At 45.1% G+C, this 18,134-nt stretch overlaps 1 protein-coding gene and 1 long non-coding RNA gene across 2 annotated transcripts in view; one reads left to right on the forward strand and one right to left on the reverse strand.

Moving 5' to 3' along the window:
* prkd1 (protein kinase D1) overlaps window positions 1-17,666 on the reverse strand; it is a 32,937-nt gene extending 15,271 nt beyond the window's left edge. The window contains exons 1-9 of the mRNA XM_041953560.1: window positions 17,537-17,666; window positions 5,935-6,066; window positions 5,642-5,811; window positions 4,730-4,753; window positions 3,962-4,172; window positions 3,202-3,279; window positions 2,843-3,044; window positions 2,631-2,754; window positions 994-1,071 (exon numbers count right to left, since the gene is read on the reverse strand). Of these exons, the coding sequence (XP_041809494.1) occupies window positions 994-1,071; window positions 2,631-2,754; window positions 2,843-3,044; window positions 3,202-3,279; window positions 3,962-4,172; window positions 4,730-4,753; window positions 5,642-5,811; window positions 5,935-6,066; window positions 17,537-17,651 (1,134 nt within the window). The 5' untranslated portion in view covers window positions 17,652-17,666. The remainder of the gene's footprint in view (window positions 1-993; window positions 1,072-2,630; window positions 2,755-2,842; window positions 3,045-3,201; window positions 3,280-3,961; window positions 4,173-4,729; window positions 4,754-5,641; window positions 5,812-5,934; window positions 6,067-17,536) is intronic.
* On the forward strand, window positions 10,888-12,523 carry LOC121618204. The gene is made up of 5 exons (XR_006007436.1): window positions 10,888-11,004; window positions 11,516-11,545; window positions 11,644-11,800; window positions 12,346-12,415; window positions 12,513-12,523. It is a non-coding gene; the product is annotated as an uncharacterized LOC121618204 (long non-coding RNA).
* Window positions 17,667-18,134: the final 468 nt, after the last annotated feature.

Genomic DNA, 18,134 nt, shown 5'->3' on the forward strand with positions numbered 1-18,134 from the left:
AGCGACGGAGGGTGAAGAAGAAATATCAGCTCTCTCAGAGAAGGCTAATCATTGTACTCAAAAACTAAAACTTATTGCTTAAGTATGTTTGTGTAGCTGTAAAGTGTGCATGTAGCTGCTGAAGCACAATCATATACCCCAAATGGATTCCTGCAAACAACAAAGCGATAGAAGAAAACTGTGTCCTGCTTATTTATTTATTTCTACATTCTAATTTTTCTTATTTTCTCCCAAATCAGAAAATGGTCTCAGCACTGGCCTCCTTGTTGCTGCTGTGGCTCTTTCCCAGCAGGGGGACAGTTTAGATGAACTGTCGACAGTCCAAACAAAAAGCCTGTGATCCCTCACCGGCTTCCCACCTACCACCACAGCCACATGTCTGTTCAGCTCCTGGTTGGACTGCGAAGGTTTACCCGACGTCTTTGTTCTCATCCTCAAAGCGGAGCAAACTGTTTGAAAATCCCAATAATAGAGCAGCCGCGTTGCTTGTCTGACTAACTCGTGTGTTTATGCAGTGATTCACAACACAGCTCTGTTTTTTCTGTGTCTTCTACACGGATCATCGACTGGTGATGCAGATGTTTCAGCTGGGACCTGCTGGCTTCACCTTCAGCTTCAGACAGTGTTTCAACCAGGGACCCACCTCGGGGAGTCAGTTAGCTCAGCAGCTACAGCTGATTAAACCGGCATCATCAATGAAGAACCCGTTGTTTCAAAAGTTACAAAGAATTTAACGTTCTTATTAACAGTAGAACAGCTGTAGAACGAACGACTGAAAGGTGTAGAAACTGGAAGTCAGCTGGTAATATGATAATATAATATATAATATAATAAATATGTCAGGATCTCTTCTGTACACAGTGCATTGTTTTTGTACTTTGCAGTACAAACATCTACTGAAACTCTGCTATGATTGACATTCTGGACACTGGACATCAGTTTGAGGACGACCTGCTGAGGATGTGAGAGGATTTGTTTCCTGCTGAGTCTTACCTTGTAGTATTTACTTCCTGTGTCGTTCTGAAACAGCGTGATGCATTTACTGTCCAGACGCCAGTAATGTCTCTTCCTCTGAAACATAGAGATGGAGAGGAAGAGGAGGAGGAGAGAAGACATGAGAAGTCAGATGAGACAGCAGAGGAGAGAGGAAGGCTGAAGAAGCAGAGCAGCAACACCTCCTCACACACTATCATCTATTTTACTGCAAACTGGCAGAAAAAGTTTCCATAAAGGCAAAACAAAAACTTTGAACATCTTCTCATCCAACAAAGCTTTATTCTACGGAAGCCCTGAAGGCAAACCTCTCCTGAGTGTGGTGCACTTCAGCCTCTTGTGGCCGAAATGAGTATTACAACACAAACAATTAAAAAAAATATCCTGACACACACACAAAAAAAAACCTGCCAAAACTTTTCTCATCCTGTTTCACAGACGAAAGAAAACTTTCAGTAACTTGGAAACATGATCCTGCTGAATCCTTTTCGTTCTGCTGTTCTGAAGTCATCGACTCAGGAGAGAAAACCATTCAGGTCGCAAGTTTGTGATCCACTGATCTGACGTGTTTGTGGGAATGACTGTAAACTTAACATCATTGATGCTGAAGTGATCACGTTGTGGTTGATCAACTTATTTTGCTCCCTCGTTAATACGTTTTTCTCTTGAATTAATAATTCAAGACATCAATGTACTAAATTCTGACAGGCAGACAGACAGACAGGTAGGCAGACAGGCAGGTAGACAGACAGGCAGGTAGACAGACAGGTAGACAGACAGGCAGGTAGACAGACAGACAGGCAGACAGACAGACAGGTGAAACAGCAGACAGACAGGTAGACAGACAGGCAGGTAGACAGACAGGCAGGTAGACAGACAGACAGGCAGACAGACAGACAGGTGAAACAGCAGACAGACAGGTAGACAGACAGGCAGGTAGACAGACAGGCAGGTAGACAGACAGACAGGCAGACAGACAGACAGGTGAAACAGCAGACAGACAGGTAGACAGGCAGACAGGTAGACAGACAGGTAGACAGACAGGCAGGTAGACAGACAGACAGGTAGACAGACAGGTAGACAGACAGGCAGGTAGACAGACAGACAGGCAGACAGACAGACAGGTGAAACAGCAGACAGACAGGTAGACAGACAGACAGGTGAAACAGCAGACAGACAGGTAGACAGACAGGCAGGTAGACAGACAGGCAGGTAGACAGACAGACAGGCAGACAGACAGACAGGTGAAACAGCAGACAGACAGGTAGACAGACAGACAGGTAGACAGACAGGTAGACAGACAGGCAGGTAGACAGACAGACAGGTAGACAGACAGGTAGACAGACAGGCAGGTAGACAGACAGACAGGCAGACAGACAGACAGGTGAAACAGCAGACAGACAGGTAGACAGACAGGCAGGTAGACAGACAGACAGGCAGACAGACAGACAGGTGAAACAGCAGACAGACAGGTAGACAGACAGACAGGTAGACAGACAGACAGGTGAAACAGCAGACAGACAGGTGAATCAGCAGACAGACAGACAGGTAGACAGACAGGTAGACAGACAGACAGGTAGACAGACAGGCAGGTGAATCAGCAGACCGACAGGTAGACAGACAGGCAGGTGGAGTACCAGGGTGTCCTTGCTGGTGTAGTGCACCATCCAGCCCTCCTTCATCACGTTGCTGCTCTTCCTCTTGGTGTGTTTGATGGACTGAACGACTCGCATCAGAGGGATGTTGTTACTGGTGGACGGGCTGCAGGGGGCGGGACAAAGCACAACCTATCATCTGTGTTCTGTGCGCGTGTGTGTATGTGTGTGTGTGTGTGCGTGTATTTCTCTACCTGATGGCCCGGTTGGACTCGTCCAGGTCGGGGTCGTGCAGGTCACACAGGTCGCTGGGCCCCGCCTCCAGCAGGAGACCCCCCTCTGTTGTCAGCGCTTCATCCATGTCGTCCAATAGGCCGCCACCTCTGTCGATATCGTGGTCGTCAAGGCAACCCTCCACCATGATGACGTCTGACTCCGCCCCCGGGCTCAGGAGCTCTACAGTGCAAAGACACACTCAGAGGTGAGGACATTCAGACTCAGGACCAGGCTCAGGTCTGGGTCTGTGACTGTGATGGTCGAAGTCAATGAGGGTCTTCATGTGTCCAGCACAGGGACAATCAGACATGTGTGTCCTTCATGTGGTGAAACTTGCCTCCATTTTTGGAAACTTCTCCCAGGCAGTTGTTTGGCACTTTAGGGGCACATCGTTTGTGACAGTTAAATCTACAATCTGAGGAAGAAACGAAGAAGAAGAGCAGCCATCAGGTCGCAGCCGTGCTTCACGCTGTGAGGGTCAAACGCCCACTCATTCACCAGGTAAGCAGGAAGTACTGAGACGGAAGGATGAACTGTGAGACCAGAAAACTGTGGTTCTCATCTCACCTTCAAAAGTCAACACTCAAGAAATGCTGGTTTTTACCTCGTTAGCCTGCTAGCCATGTTAGCATCAGCGATGCTTTTTCCTGTCCTGCTTTCTGTTCTGGAGTAAATTTGGTGAAACAAGTTTCAAGAACCACGTCTGAACGGTTCTCCTCAGTGATCGTCAGACGTGCTACACTTGTGTCCACCAGCTCGACCTCCACGCCGTTACTTCCTGCTTTGCTACAGTGGATGGAAATGTTGAGCTGCAGCATCCTCTCATTTAAACGTTATTTCTAAGCTTCACGAACAACCAGCTTTGTCATTAAAGTAACTTGTTGAACCAGATCAGCAAAATATTTTAACATCTACCAGCTAGATTTCCATAAAACTCCCCGATCTCATAAACTCCTGTAGCGCCACCCTCAGGACAAACTTTACTACTGCTGAGACTAAGATGAACCATCAGCATGTTGAACGTGCAGCATGTAGCTGATGGATGCTGAGTCGTACTGCTGTTTACCCATTGAGTAAAGGTAGGAGAAGATGCTCACCTTTGCACTGCAGACCCTGTCTGAAGAGGCCTTTCAGCAGCTTCTTGCAGTGCTGGCAGACGGTGGGTCGGGTGTACGAGTGGATCAGGAAGGTGTGGGGAACTTTAACCTTCGACAGCAGGATCTTGTCCAGCTCGATGGGACGGCCGATGTAGGACTGGGAGCTGGAGCGCCGCTCTCTACCCGGGAAGTAATCTAACTGATTCTTCTGCTGTGAGGAGAGGCGGAGCAGTCGTGACATCATTGGACGTGTTCAACCAAATAAGTAGATTTACTGGAGTGGATTCATTCACAAGACACTTGAATTATAACTGAGGCTCAGAATAGATTCCAGGTGATGGAAATGGCAGGTAAACAATCAGCTGCAGGCCGGCATTCGTTTTCCTCCATGATTACATGTCAGGTGGTAAAATTGTTCTCTGAGACTCAGATGTACTGAAAAAAACATTAAACTATTTCCTGCCTTTAAACCCCAAATTGTCCTTAAACCACAATCTAAAACCACTGTGACAAAAATATCTTTCTTATTTCTTTAGTTTTGATTTTCTTTGTGTTTCTGACCCTCCAGAATGTCAGGACTTCTGAGAGATTCATGGATAAAAACTATAATAACTGAATAAAAGTGAACGTTACGGAGATAATAAATGTCTTGTTTGAAATCCTGTGTGTCAAATAGTCAGAAGCATTAATGCAAAACAAGTACAGAGATCAGAGATAGACTCCATCAGTGTGTTTTCAGAGGATCAAGGGTTGGAGTGGTGGACTTACCTCCATGCTGGGACTGACTGGAGACTGGACAGTGAGAGAGGAGGAGGAAGGAAGGAGAGAAAGAGATGGGTTTGAATGTTTTAATAAAAGAAAATAAATTATCTTCTGTTTCTTTCAGTAAACCCCTCCCACAACAATGATTGTCCAATCAGAACTTCAAAGGCTTCAGAGTCCTGAATGGATTAAACTGTGTTTGTCTGCTCTAATATTAGCACACCTCGCTCGCTTAACATCTAGAGCAGTGAACTAACCCTGAAGTCCTCCTTGGCACATGTTCTTATCCCACCATGTTATTCCGTATGGCCGTTCAGCAGTGGATCTTCCACTGAGCGGGAGTCAGTCAAGGACACTATGATATCAAAGCTTAGGCTAGCGTTAGCAGGTCTGTCTTGTTCTTTATCAGATCTGGTTAAGTCTACAATTCAAGAACAGAATTTTGTCTTTTGTTATGTAAAAGTAAAACATATTGTTTAAACATAGGAAGCATCCAAACGCAGGAAGGTGAACAAAGTAAAAGTCTGATTGTACATGTTTCCTTACAATAGCTTTCTATCAGTATGAGGGCTATCTAGCTCTACCCTGAAACACAAGATCAGTGCTCCAGTGTCTTCTCAGAGCTTTAGCCTCCATCTTGTAGCATGACAGATTAGTCATTACCATCCACAAATGCACCATCAAACGCATAATTAAGAACCTTTTGTCACTCCTGCTAATTAGCTTGCTAGCCCGAAGAAAATCTGCTAGCCACAGATGACTAAATCGACGATGGCTGGTTAAAAATGAGGAGCTGCTTCAGTCGACTTCTGTCTAATCGTGTGCAGTCCTAGCATGGAGTGCTGGCCTGGTCGCCTGCAGGCTTTCAGGTGCTGGTTCTGTACAGTGTTTGCTGAGCCTGAGCCCCAGTCTACTGACCAGTAAAGCATCGTCGGTGTAGTGGGGCGGCGAGGGCTCGGCAGAGAGGGGGCGACCCATGTTTACCAGCCCGCCGGTCAGGGAGACGTTGGACGAGCGACGCCTCCTCACTCCGCTGCAGTTATTGGGGATCTTAAAGGCACATCGCTTGTGATAGTTCAGACCGCAGCCTGGACAGAAAGACAGACACCAGCAGCGTCACTGGACCAGAGTCTCATTTGTCAAACACATTGATAAACAGAAATGTCTTCTTGGACCTCATACGCAGGAAAAGGACGTCAGTAAGTTCGTACCTTCACATTTGAGTCCCTGTCGTACGAGTCCCCACAGCATCTCCCCACAGTGGTCGCAGAAGGCCGGAGCTCGGTACGAGTGAACAAACAGGCAGTGTGGACGGATCTGGAAGTCCTCCACCGTGGCTGAAGCTGCAGGAAATTAAAGGACGCCATTCAGCAACCGAAAGATGAAGCAATCATTTATCTAATCCACCTTCTAAGTCTGAAGATGATTAACCTGCGTACAGAGAAAAATACTTAAAACAGATTAAAAGTGTTAAAATGTTGAATCTTCTGAGCTTTTAAAATGCATTTCTGTGCTAAAGGTGTGAAGCGCTTCAATGAGATGAAGTTGCACCTGTGAGGCACTGAAAGGTTTTCACATCATCATACACTTGAAGTCCTTTCAGTGCTTACACAACAACTGAAACGGCAAGTTCTAAGAGGAAATGAAGCATCACTTGAGCAACAATTAGGGAATTCAAGTATCAATCGTAGTCCTGACGGTTCTGAAAAGAGATGAAGTGTCAGTTGAAATGTGAGCATGAAGTGAAAGCACTGAAATAAGTTAAAATGTCAGACAAAGTTGAAGTGCTGAATGAGCTTCGCGTTTCAGCTGTGGTATAAACACTGAGAGAAGTTGAAGCGTACGTTAAAGTGAAAGTGTCTCTTGAAATGTTAAAATAAACACTAAAGGAGTTGAAAAGGGAGATGAAGTGAAGGTACGGACATGAGCTGAAATGTCAGATGATGTAGAGGCTGAAAGGAGTTGAAGTATCAGTTAAAGGAAAAATTCTGGGAGGATATGGAAGACTAGAATGTACACAGTGAGAGATACAGGTGTCCACTGTAGTGTCACCTGAGGTGAAAGCTCGAAGAGGATACGAAATGTCACATTTGACATGCAAGCACTAAAGGGAGTTGAAGCGTCAATTGAAATACAAGCACAAAGTGAAAATAGTGAAATGAGGGGAAATGTCAGTTAAAGTGTGGATGCTGGAAGAAGCTTAAATGTCAGCTGATGCTGAAGTTCTGAAAGAAGTTGAAGCGTCAGGTGAAGTTAAAGTTACGAGAGGCTATGAAGTGTCAGCATAAGCACTGCTCAGATAAAAAGTTCACTTTCAACGAGTTTATGGGAAACACCAGAGAAAAAGACGCCTCTTTCACAAATGTGGCCTCAGCAAGAAACTGAAGTCACTGTATTTTATTAAAGGTGAGCAGCGACTCACCTCAGGACTGTTACAACATCACAAACAAAGAAATCCAAAAGCAAACAAAATCAAGAAGACTCCAGCAGAACAACAGTGTCGTGTTCAACACTTTGACAAACAGTCACAGACTCTGTGGTAACAGCTATTATTCTGAAGTGTTTCTTTCCAAACTGGTTTAAAAACATGGAGGACGAGCAGCAGCTGATCTGGGGTGACTGGGCCGGCCGCCATAAAAGCCATCTGAGCCTCAACATCCTCCAGCTGTTTTCACAAAAACCCAGTGGGGCACCCTGGCAGCACCGAGAACTCCCGCCGACGAAACCGCAACGCCGAAGAGGGCGTCGACCGGCCTGTGCCCCAAACTTCCAGTTTACACACGCCAATAAAACAAACCAGAGAAATCTAAACTCCATAAAACTGATGGAAAATCAGTCAATCAGCCGTTCACGTTCTGAGCCTTTTTCAGTCTGAAGATCGTTTGCTTGTGTACAGTTCTGCTGAAAACTGCACAGGAGATATTTAAAAGTCTTAAAATGTTGAATCTTCTGAGCCACGCTTACACTCTAACATACGCTTAAACTCCTTTCAGTGCGTGGACGTCAACTCAGACTCCAAGTTCTGAGAGGATATGAAGCGTCACTTGAAATGAAACTCCTCCAAACTGATGAAAGCTGAGTCACATTGAGTGACTCAGCTCAGAGGCAGGTAAACAAAAAGCACCTGGTTTAAGGTAAGACAGCTCACAGTTTAATGAGCTGGGACACAGTTTGGTATCAATACTTCTCTGATTTTCAGATCGTACCTTGGTGACGGCTGATAGTTTACCATGAGTGAAGTTTGTGGCAGGTTGATGGGTTTTGGATGCAAAATACAGCATTTCATTGTTTTTGTTCACATTTCGAGTTATTAGTGCTGGAAGGTTTATCACTGAATGAGAGAAAGACTTGAGAAGTAAAATGTCTTGTTGTGAAATCCTTTTCTAAATTTGACCAGAGAAGCTAAATTTCCCAAACGCTGAATGCTGAAGGCTCTACAGGCACAGGGTAGACCTGTACAGGTGTTTTCACTCATTGTGCCTGATTAGACCTCCTCTGGGGGTGCAAAGACTGATCTTCACTAACATCTACCCTCGGCTTTGTTGCACCTGTTCGGACCGGAAAACTTGCACCTTTACCCTTCTCATTGGAACATGTGGTCACATAATTCTCAACCTGAGCAGAGGTCCAATCAGTGAGAACAGGTGAAAATACCTGTGTGGGTGAGCACAAAACACAAGCAGAGGAGCTTGTTTGTCTCTGTACAGTCTGAAACGGGTGAAATCATCACTGGAATCTCTCTGACACAGATAACTGAATGAGATTCAGATTCTTGAAAGTGTGACAGAATTGGTGAAAGTGGCTTTAAGGGCCAGTTGGGACTATTTTCAGCGGCGGATGGATCCACATTTGGTGCTGTGTGAGTGTTTGTGGCAGCAGGTTGGCGTGTGTGTGTGTGTGTGCATGGTGATGAAGGAACATGTCAGCCAGGCTCACTGATGTGTTTTGGTGGAGCTCTACGGCACAATGGAAGAACATCTACCGGATCTACATCATGAGATCTGTTGACCAGAAGAAAGATCTAGAATATAACCAGTTGTCCTTTAACTAGCCAGAGATGGAGAGAGAGCGAGAAGAGGGGAGGGAGATGAACACAACAACAAAGAGTAATGAATGGGTTGTTAGCGGGTATTTTGTAAATGTTTTGGAGGTATGAGAGGCTCTTAGCGGGCGCAGATGGACCGAGTGTTTGTTTGGTTGGCCAGCAGGCTTGGCAAGGCATGATGGGTAGTTTGAGATATCATTTTTGCTCTCTCTCTCTCTCTCTCTCTGCATGCATTTCCGAATCTCTCTCGCCTTTTTCGCTGTTTTCTTTCTTTCTCTCTCTCTCTCTCTCTCACACACACACACACACACGCACACACACACGCTCGCCCGTGCTGTGGTCCTCCAGTAGAATACGGCTCTGATTAGACATTCTGCTGCAGGAAATTACCTCCATTTATTCAAATTATTGTTTATGCCTTTTGTTTGGAGGACCAACATACGTTTGGAAGTCTGAACAAGCTCCCGAACTGTTATTATATGCTTCAGAAAATGACTGCGTGTGTGTGTGTGTGTGTGTGTGTGTGTGTGTGTGTGAGGGTATCCTAGGTAGTCCTTGTCTGAATATAAACGCCTGTGTTTATGTGTGTGTTCTCTGTGGTGGAATTAGGAGCGTTAAGGAGCGCTCGCTGCTGGCTTGTTAACCCACAACCGCAAAACAAACACCGCGGGTGGAGGAACGTGGAACCGGCAGCGGTGGAGCTGTCGGTGTAGTGTTCTAATAATTATATTTGTGTTTTAGATGATTAGCTCAATAACTGTGTGCAACAGTAGACTGAACTTTAATTATGAGACATCAACATTCAGCAGCTGCCTGAAAAACCAAGCCCAGAGGTCAGGGCTCTGTTCTCAGTTTGATTCATCTCTGAACATCCTGCAGCAACATTTAAGCAGCTAACAGCTCCACAAATCCCAGAATATTTCACTGTTGCTGATTTTAAACTAGACGTAATTCGAAGCAGAGTTTTAAACTGCCAGAAAAGAGCTGAGAGGACATAACGTTCGGCCTCAGGGAGAATTCAGTCGCTATGAAAACACCTGCAGCAGGGCTGAGACGCCGCTGCGGCTGCTTCATGCTGCAGGACTCAGGACTTCTGCCGACTCATCAGGACCAGGATCTGGATCAGGATCATCGGTCACTGAGCTCTCTGAAAACTCTTTCCCTCCTCAACATGTTCACTCACCACAACTGGTCAGCCATGTTTTCAACTTTTGTGTCATTTGATGCTTCTGGTCAGCTGGTGTCACTGACTGTTGCCACGGAAACACTGGTCAGATTATGTCACTGACTGCTACCATGGAAATGCTGGGTTATTGACTGTTACCATGGAAATGCTGGGTTACCGACTGTTCCACGGAAGCACAGGTCAGCTCGTGTCATGGACTGTTGCCACGGAAACACTGATCAGATTATGTCACTGACTGTTACCATGGAAATGCTGGGTTATTGGCTGTTACCATGGAAACACTGGGTTACTGACTGTTCCATGGAAACACAGGTCAGCTGGTGTCACTGACTGTTGCCACGGAAACACTGGTCAGATTATGTCACTGAGTGTCACCATGAAAACTGGTCAGACTGTGTCAATGACTGTTACCATGGAAACGCTGGGTTACTGACTGTTCCATTGAAACACAGGTCAGCTGGTGTCACTGACTGTTACCATGGAAACGCTGGGTTGCTGACTGTTCCATGGAAGCACAGGTCAGCTCATGTCATGGACTGTTGCCATGGAAACACTGGTCAGGAAGTGGCAGGGAAAATTCCCGTGTTACGACTTCGCACCCTCAGAGATGAAGACGGCTGCACTGAGAGCTGCAGGTTTTGTGGGGCTGAAACGTTATCACCATTAAATTTGGGTTTAATTACCCTGAATGTTGAACCTCTGACTTGAGGCGTCCATGTTTGTTTGGTTTTCAGTGAAACACATACACTGTTAATGATTGCTGTATTTTTACGGTGAAATTCTACAGCCCACTCCCGTTTCTGTGGAATACGGCAACTTGCTGCAAGGAAAATTGCATTCTGGGAGACTTGTGTGGACAACCCGCGCCGATATTTGAATCCACAGCAGATCGCTGTAATGAATTGCAACGTCACAGCTGCAGAAAGCCGTGTAGCCAATCCAGTCTCAAGGAACGCATTTCCCTCCTCACCTTTGCTTCGGCGTTCGGTCTCCAACCTGGCTCTACGTCCGACAGAGACACTTCCTTGCTCGAATAAAGATTCAATTCAGGTAAGAACCAGACTAATGTTGATAACAGCCAGCATAAAGGCGAGCCTTATGCTACGTTCATTAGGGAATGCTAGCCTTATGCCGGTTATTAGCATAAGGCTAGCGCGACTTCGCGCTGTATGCTAACGTTTTTACGCTCGCGACAGACTTTCGAGCGGCTTCGACGCTTCATTCTCGTTATACCGTACAGTCATCTTAACAACATTATCAGCGTTTAATAACGTCGATATTGTTTACAAACTTATTGAAACACTTCCGGCATGCTTTTCAAATTAAAAGCCCGTGCAAATACGGACTAGGTCGCTTCAGTTGTTTCAACAAGGCTTTAAAATGAAGAAATATCTCCCGATATATGTGCGTAATTCTTTGAAGGCTTCAAACAACTGCCATTTTATTGGGCTCATTTCACTTTAGGGGCAAAGTCTATGAGGGCCACAGTGATGTTGATAGGTACGTGTGTATTTCAGTGGGGTTAGGTATCTTTGGATTTTGTCAGACCATTCATTGACAGGATGTAATGCCTGTGGTGTTTTGAGTGACTGTAAGTACACACACTGCAGTTCAGTGTTGTCCAATCTTATGTAAATGTCCTGTGATGTTGGTCAAGTTTTTATCCTCTGTGTTGGTGTCTTCCCACAGAGCCTAGTGGATCCTGTCTGAGCAGCTATCCAAGAAGGCAAGCAACAAAGATGTCCAGTCTGCCCTGCAAGGAGAGGGAGTTGATGTAGCCTCCACTGTGCCACTTCTCTTGGCCCACTTCAAGGAGGACAAGGAAGGACTTCTCCTTCAAGCTGATGTAAGTTCCTTTCTCTTAAATGCACTTGTCTTTTGTTAATGCTTGTAGTGTGACATTGCTTGCATTGCCTATGTGTATTTCTGCTTGTAGGTACTCAGTGATTATCAATAATTACTTCACCATGTTCATTTCTTAGGACATGCACAGCCAAGACACAGGCAATGGTCCAAAGACATGCTGGATGCATGTGGCTGACATCTTGCATGTGTGTCATGCTTTTTTGAGAGTCTGTTGCGTTTAAGTCCAGGGGAAATGGTTGTGGAATCCTAGGGCAGGACAGTTTTTGTTTTGAATGTAATTGGAACTATATTAAACGGGCAGGTCATCAAATTAGTCAAATCAGGTTGGGAAGATTTCTTTATTTTTTGACTTTTGTATCATGTTATTGATTTGTTTATATCTGTAAGCTGATGAAATGGAATGGACTTTTCCTGTTCAGTAGGAAATGTGTCAGTTTGTGGGATTCCACAGCCATTTCTACAAGACTAGGTCAATGTTGTGAGCGAGGTAAGAATTCACAAATAATTGGGGTTTTTTTTCTGCAGGCAGGTGCATCAGCTGCTGATGTCGAAGAGGCACTTACCCTGCCTGCCAGTCCTCGGTTGATACTGGTTGGTATGTGCTCTAAGTATATTGTATCAAATGCTACCAGTCATAAGCATTAATCTTTCATTGTTCTTTATTGGAAATATATGAAATCTGTTTGTTTCAGGTGATACTCCGCATTGGATGCTGAGCATTGAGGGCCAGGTGGTGTGTGAGGGGACCACCTTTGTGTCTGGCCTTGCAGTACTTTTTGCGTCATATTACAACTTTAACCTGCAGTACCAGGATGAGGCGGCTTGTACGCTGGAGTTCATTCAAAGGTCAGCAGCTCTCACACTTTCACCTACATACAGATGGTACTACTTCCATGTTGCCTGTTTCATGCATGACTCTCAGGAGATTCACCTGTGAAGTCCACTCTCCTCTCCATCTTACTGACTCCAACTTTAATCGGATTGCTAAGTGCATGTATTTATTTTGTGCATTTTTTTGTGTTTTCCATCTAAAAATTTCAGACGGTTCATCGATATAAATCCTGAGAAGGGAACAAGAGCCCAACAAGGAAAAGTGGTGTCAAAGAAGACTGGAAGAGAAGTGCAAAAGAAGCCACACAATGTCAATCCACACGTTGCTACACTTCTGCGCAAGCTTATGGATTACAAGTGGGACTTTGGAAATTAGTCAACACGTACCCCCTCTCTCACACTGTGACACACACACACACACACATACACACAGGGAAGGAGGTGAGAGGGACAGAGGAGCAGGAAAGGGGAGAGAATGAAGAAAGGGATCGTGGTGTGAGGAATGTTTAGTTCGTCCAAAAATGTTCTAATAGAATGTTTTATAGTAAAAGGGACAGAGCAGCAGGAAAAGGTAGAGTGGGAAGAGAGGGACGGCAGTGTGAGGAATGTTTTGTTGGTCTAAATATGTCCCAGCTGAAATCCCTTTTTGCATTTGTTCTAAAATGACATAACATTGTCTGTTTAAAAAATGTTTGGTCAGTCAAATAAAATGTTTTACACTAAATTGCATTTGCTCTGTTTTTAAGTAGCTAGATCAAACGTAGTGCTGCCATTATATTGCTATATTGAAAGCCAAATACTGTGAATTAAATTTACAGGGCTGTAAATGGAAATGAAAATCACAGAATAGTAGTGTAATAAAAATTACAGTAATAGTAGATATCAATATGAAATTGCTGTAAATGGAAATAAAAATCACAGAATAGTACTGTAATTAAAGTTACAGTACTATTTTGTAAATTATGTTTACAGTAATACTGCTGTAAATTTACAGCAATTAGCTGGCTACTCTGCTGCCAGTAAATTACTGTAAATTTACATGTAAATTTTTTACAGTGTATTTCTCAGCAACAAGTCGGCTTTGAATAAAAAATAAAGTTTCACCATCATAATAAGAATTTGGATTGATGAGAACACGGTTTCACCGGTGATTATGGATCCATGGATGTTTACATCAATGTTTGTATTCATCCTTGATTTGTTTTTTTCTGTATTTTTTCTGTATTTCATTTATTTTCTGCTTGCTGGTGATTGAATTTCAGTGTTCGTCTGCAAAGCAAACCTTAATGAAAACAATATCCCATCATCCTCAGGGTTTGTTGTGGAAGCATGTGAGCTGATTAAAAAACAGGAGGTTTGTCAGCTAGTTCCCTGGTTGAAATCACAGCCAATAAAACCTGTCGGCATGAGTGTTTTGGGAATTATCAGGATGTTTTTTTACAGGTCGTTTGTGACCAATCAGCTCGCTTGGCTGGAGCTGCCTGTTACACCGTACAAAGTCAATTTCCTGTTTGTTTCCTCCACACTTGGAGCTGTTGCTGGGACTGGCAGAAAGCTGTTAACAAAAGTGTTTTTAACTGAGTGTCAGCATCCTGACAGAGGAGGAGGAGGAGGAGGAGGAGAGAAGGTACAGGAGCGATGAAGAGGAAGGAAGGATTAATGAAAGATGGTGGGAGCGGTAAATGAGGTAGAAAATAATCAGAGTGGAGACGAGGATGAGGAGGAGAGGGCGAAAGAGGTTTGGGAGGAAGGAGCATGGTGAGGGGGGGAAGGAGTCAGAACATCATGTTCCACTGCCGGAAAGTGATGAGGAGGGACAAGGAGAACAGGTGGAGGAAGAGGAACAAAAAGAAGATAAACAAAGAGACGAAGAAGAGGGACAAAAATAGACGTGAGTAAAAATGAAGAGGAGGAGGAGAAGAGGAAGACGCCGGGGACGTACACATCTGCATGTGCTTTCAGTGTTTACACCTCAAATGACACCATTCAGCACTTATAGTTTAACACTTCAGCTGCTTCTGTTTTTCCTCAAATGACTCTTCAGTTCCTCCGCTGCTTATTTTTTTAGTTTCTTCCGTTTATTTCATTGCTTAAATTTCATCCAAGACTTCAGAGCTTCTGTTTCAACTCGACGCTGAAACTTCTTTCAGTCGTTGCACTTCAAACGACTCTTCAACTCCTCTCAGAAACTGACTCTTTAACTCCTTTCATGTGTTCACTTCGCACTCCAGCACTGCTTAAATTCAATTTGCCACTGCTTGAATTACATGTACGGGTTAAATTTCTCAAATGGCGCCCTATGAGCCCTTACACTTCAGCTGACACTTCTACTGCTTTCAGCTTTGTACTTCATTACCTGTGTTATTGAGTCGTCTCATAATTTAAGTGCTTCCATTTAAATCAAAACTCCTTTCAGTCCTTGCACTTTAACTGACACTTCAACATCTTTAAAATGCTAAAAATTCATCTGCCACTGTTTCATCTGCTACTTCAGCTGCTTTCAGTGGCTGCACTTTAACTACGACTTAATAAAATCCAAGTTGTAGTAAACATGCATCACAAGCAGACACAGAGGAACACACACCGACAAAACATACACACAAACACACACACACGCACACGCACACACACACGCACACGCACACACACAAACACACATGCACACACATGCACACACACACAAACAAGCACATGCACACACACATGCACACGCACACACACACAAACACACACACACACACACGCACACACACACAAACATGCACACACATGCACACACACGCACACACACTCACACACACGCAAGCACACAAACAAACACGCACACACACACGCACACACACGCACACAAACACACACACATGCACACACACACACACTGGCAGGTGACGGAGCGGCAGGAAATGAGGAAGCAGCAGCTGTCAGACCGTTAGCGTAGCGCGGCGTGAACACCTGAGTCCTGAGCTGGACGGCGGCCAGACAGACGAGTCTCACAGACTGAAAACAAGATCTTTACTGAGCACATCTGGAGTCGTTCAGGTGTTTGTCAGACTGTTTCCTGAACCAGTCAACCAGTGAGTCCACCTGCAAGAGGCTTTCTGTGGTCTGGTTAGTTCAGAATTATTGGACTGGTTTTACCCAGAATCCTCCTGTGATTCGACCTGACTGCTGGTTTTGGTCTTTACATCAGATTTGTTCAGTGGTGGAAGAAGTGAAAGTAGTAACACCACAGTGTAAAAATACTCTGTTATACAAGTAAAAGTCCTGCAATCAAACTTTAACTTCGGTATATAAAAACAGGAAGTATTGCAGTATACTACATATTCTGTTATTCTGACCATACTGAACATATTCTAGATGATTTTTACTTATTTCATGTATCACAGTTACGTCTCTTCCTACTGTCTTCACTGGTTTATTGATCACTGTGTAAATTACTTTATCTTTATACGTCTCTCTACGCACCTTTACTACTGTTTGCACCATCTGGCTACATGCTAAACTACATGTAGTTGTACTGGTTCTTATATATCTGTTTTCCTCACTGATTTATGGCTGCGTGTGACGGTTGCTGTGCTCTGAAAGCTGCACTCAGACTGGTTTTATATGCAGGTGAGGTGATGTTAACATCAATGTGCAATGTGTGTCTGTCCAGACTCAGATAATCTCTGCAGTGAGACTGAAGGACTTTATTAAAGGTGTTCAGTGTTTGACGTGTCTGATTCCAGTGAATAATGTCCAGAGACAAACACGCTGTCTTCACTGAGAGACTGTTTGTCCAGGGGAGGACAGAGGAGGACAGAGAGCTTCATCACATGGAGCAACGACAATCAGCTGAAGATCAATATCAGCACGACCGATCAGCTCGAGATGACTACGATGCTTCAGATATGTCCGCTGCTGCAGAGAAGCTACAGACTGAAACATGGAGGCTTCACACATGTTGAACCTGCAGCTCAGTTTCAAGGTGGACGCCCAAGATCAGAGTCACCAACTCAGGATCTGACCAGGTGTGAGACATGATCACAATCTGCCTCATGCTCCTGAGCGATGCTGCTGAATGATGGACAGAAAAGTTTACGATGTCCTGAAAACACAGAGACATTAAAGTGTTGATGCTGATCTGATCGATGGAAACACGCTAACAGCAGCATGTCAATGTGATCACTGTGATCCAGAAGAAACGTTCAGTTCTGCAGCGTCTTTTCTCTGTGAGGTGGATCTATCTATCTATCTATCTGGACCACCAACACCACATCGCTGGCCAAGAAAGCGAACCAGCGCCTCTTACTTCCTCCGCAAACTGAGGAAAGCTAGAGCCCCGGCCCCCATCATGCACACCTTCTACAGAGGCACCATCGAGAGCATCCTGACCAGCAGCATCACCGTGTGGTATGGCGCCTGCTCCACGTCCTGCAGGAAGAGCCTCCAGCGCATCGTGAGAGCTGCTTCTCTCCCCTCCCTCCACGACCTCTACACCTCCCGCCTCACTCGCAAAGCCCTCTGCATTGCGAGAGACCCCACCCACCCGTCACACAGCCTCTTCAGCCTGCTGCCATCAGGGAGGAGACTGCAGAGTCTGCGGGCCAAGACCAGCAGACTGCGGGACAGCTTCGTCCACCAGGCTGTCAGGATGCTGAACTCTCTCCCTGCCCTCCCCCTCCTCCACACACACACACACACACACACACACACACACACTCCCTGGCTGGACTCTGAAATGCACCCCGCTGACTATGGAGGCTTATTCCTGATCATCAGATCTGCTCAGGAAGTGACGTCACACTGAAGGACGTCAGCCTGTGTTGACCTCATGCAGTCGTGTTCTTCTTTCACCTGTTATGAGCTGACATTACCCCCCCCCCACCCACCCAGCCTCAGTTACCTGACAGCACGGCCTCCACCAGGTCGCCCTCCTGGATCTGAGAGGCCGAGCGCAGCAGCTGCAGCATGTTGTCTGAGCTCTGGTCATGACGAAACAGCAGGATCTTCTCATACATCCCATAGAAAACACACTCAGGTATCTGAGGGGCACAGAGAGCAGAGCAGTGAACAGACGAATGATCCCTGACTGTTTCAGTGTGAAAGATTCATTAGCTTCGGTTAGTTTTTCTTCGTTACAGCTCTCTGTCTTCACAGACTTGTTCACCAGATGTTTTCTAACACAGCGTCAGCCTTGATAACAGTTATAATAATCTGTGGCTGTGATCCTTCCTGGTGTGACTCGGCTGTGAGGGGTGGAGAACAGAATCCACTCCACCCTCACCACCTCATGCACACAGTCTGCTCTTTAATTACGGTTGTGTCAATAAAGCAAATTCAAATCTGAGAGAGAGAGAAAGAAAAAAGAAACAAGGAGCTTCATTCTTCATCAGCAGATGAATAAATCATTCTAATTATCATCAGGAGGTGATCGACAGAATGATCTAACAGAATAAATGAATAGAGAAACATTTACAGACAGTGACCTCCGTCGAGCAGGA

Source organism: Chelmon rostratus, chromosome 15, assembly GCF_017976325.1.
Source record: "Chelmon rostratus isolate fCheRos1 chromosome 15, fCheRos1.pri, whole genome shotgun sequence".
Taxonomy (NCBI): Eukaryota; Metazoa; Chordata; class Actinopteri; order Chaetodontiformes; family Chaetodontidae; genus Chelmon; species Chelmon rostratus.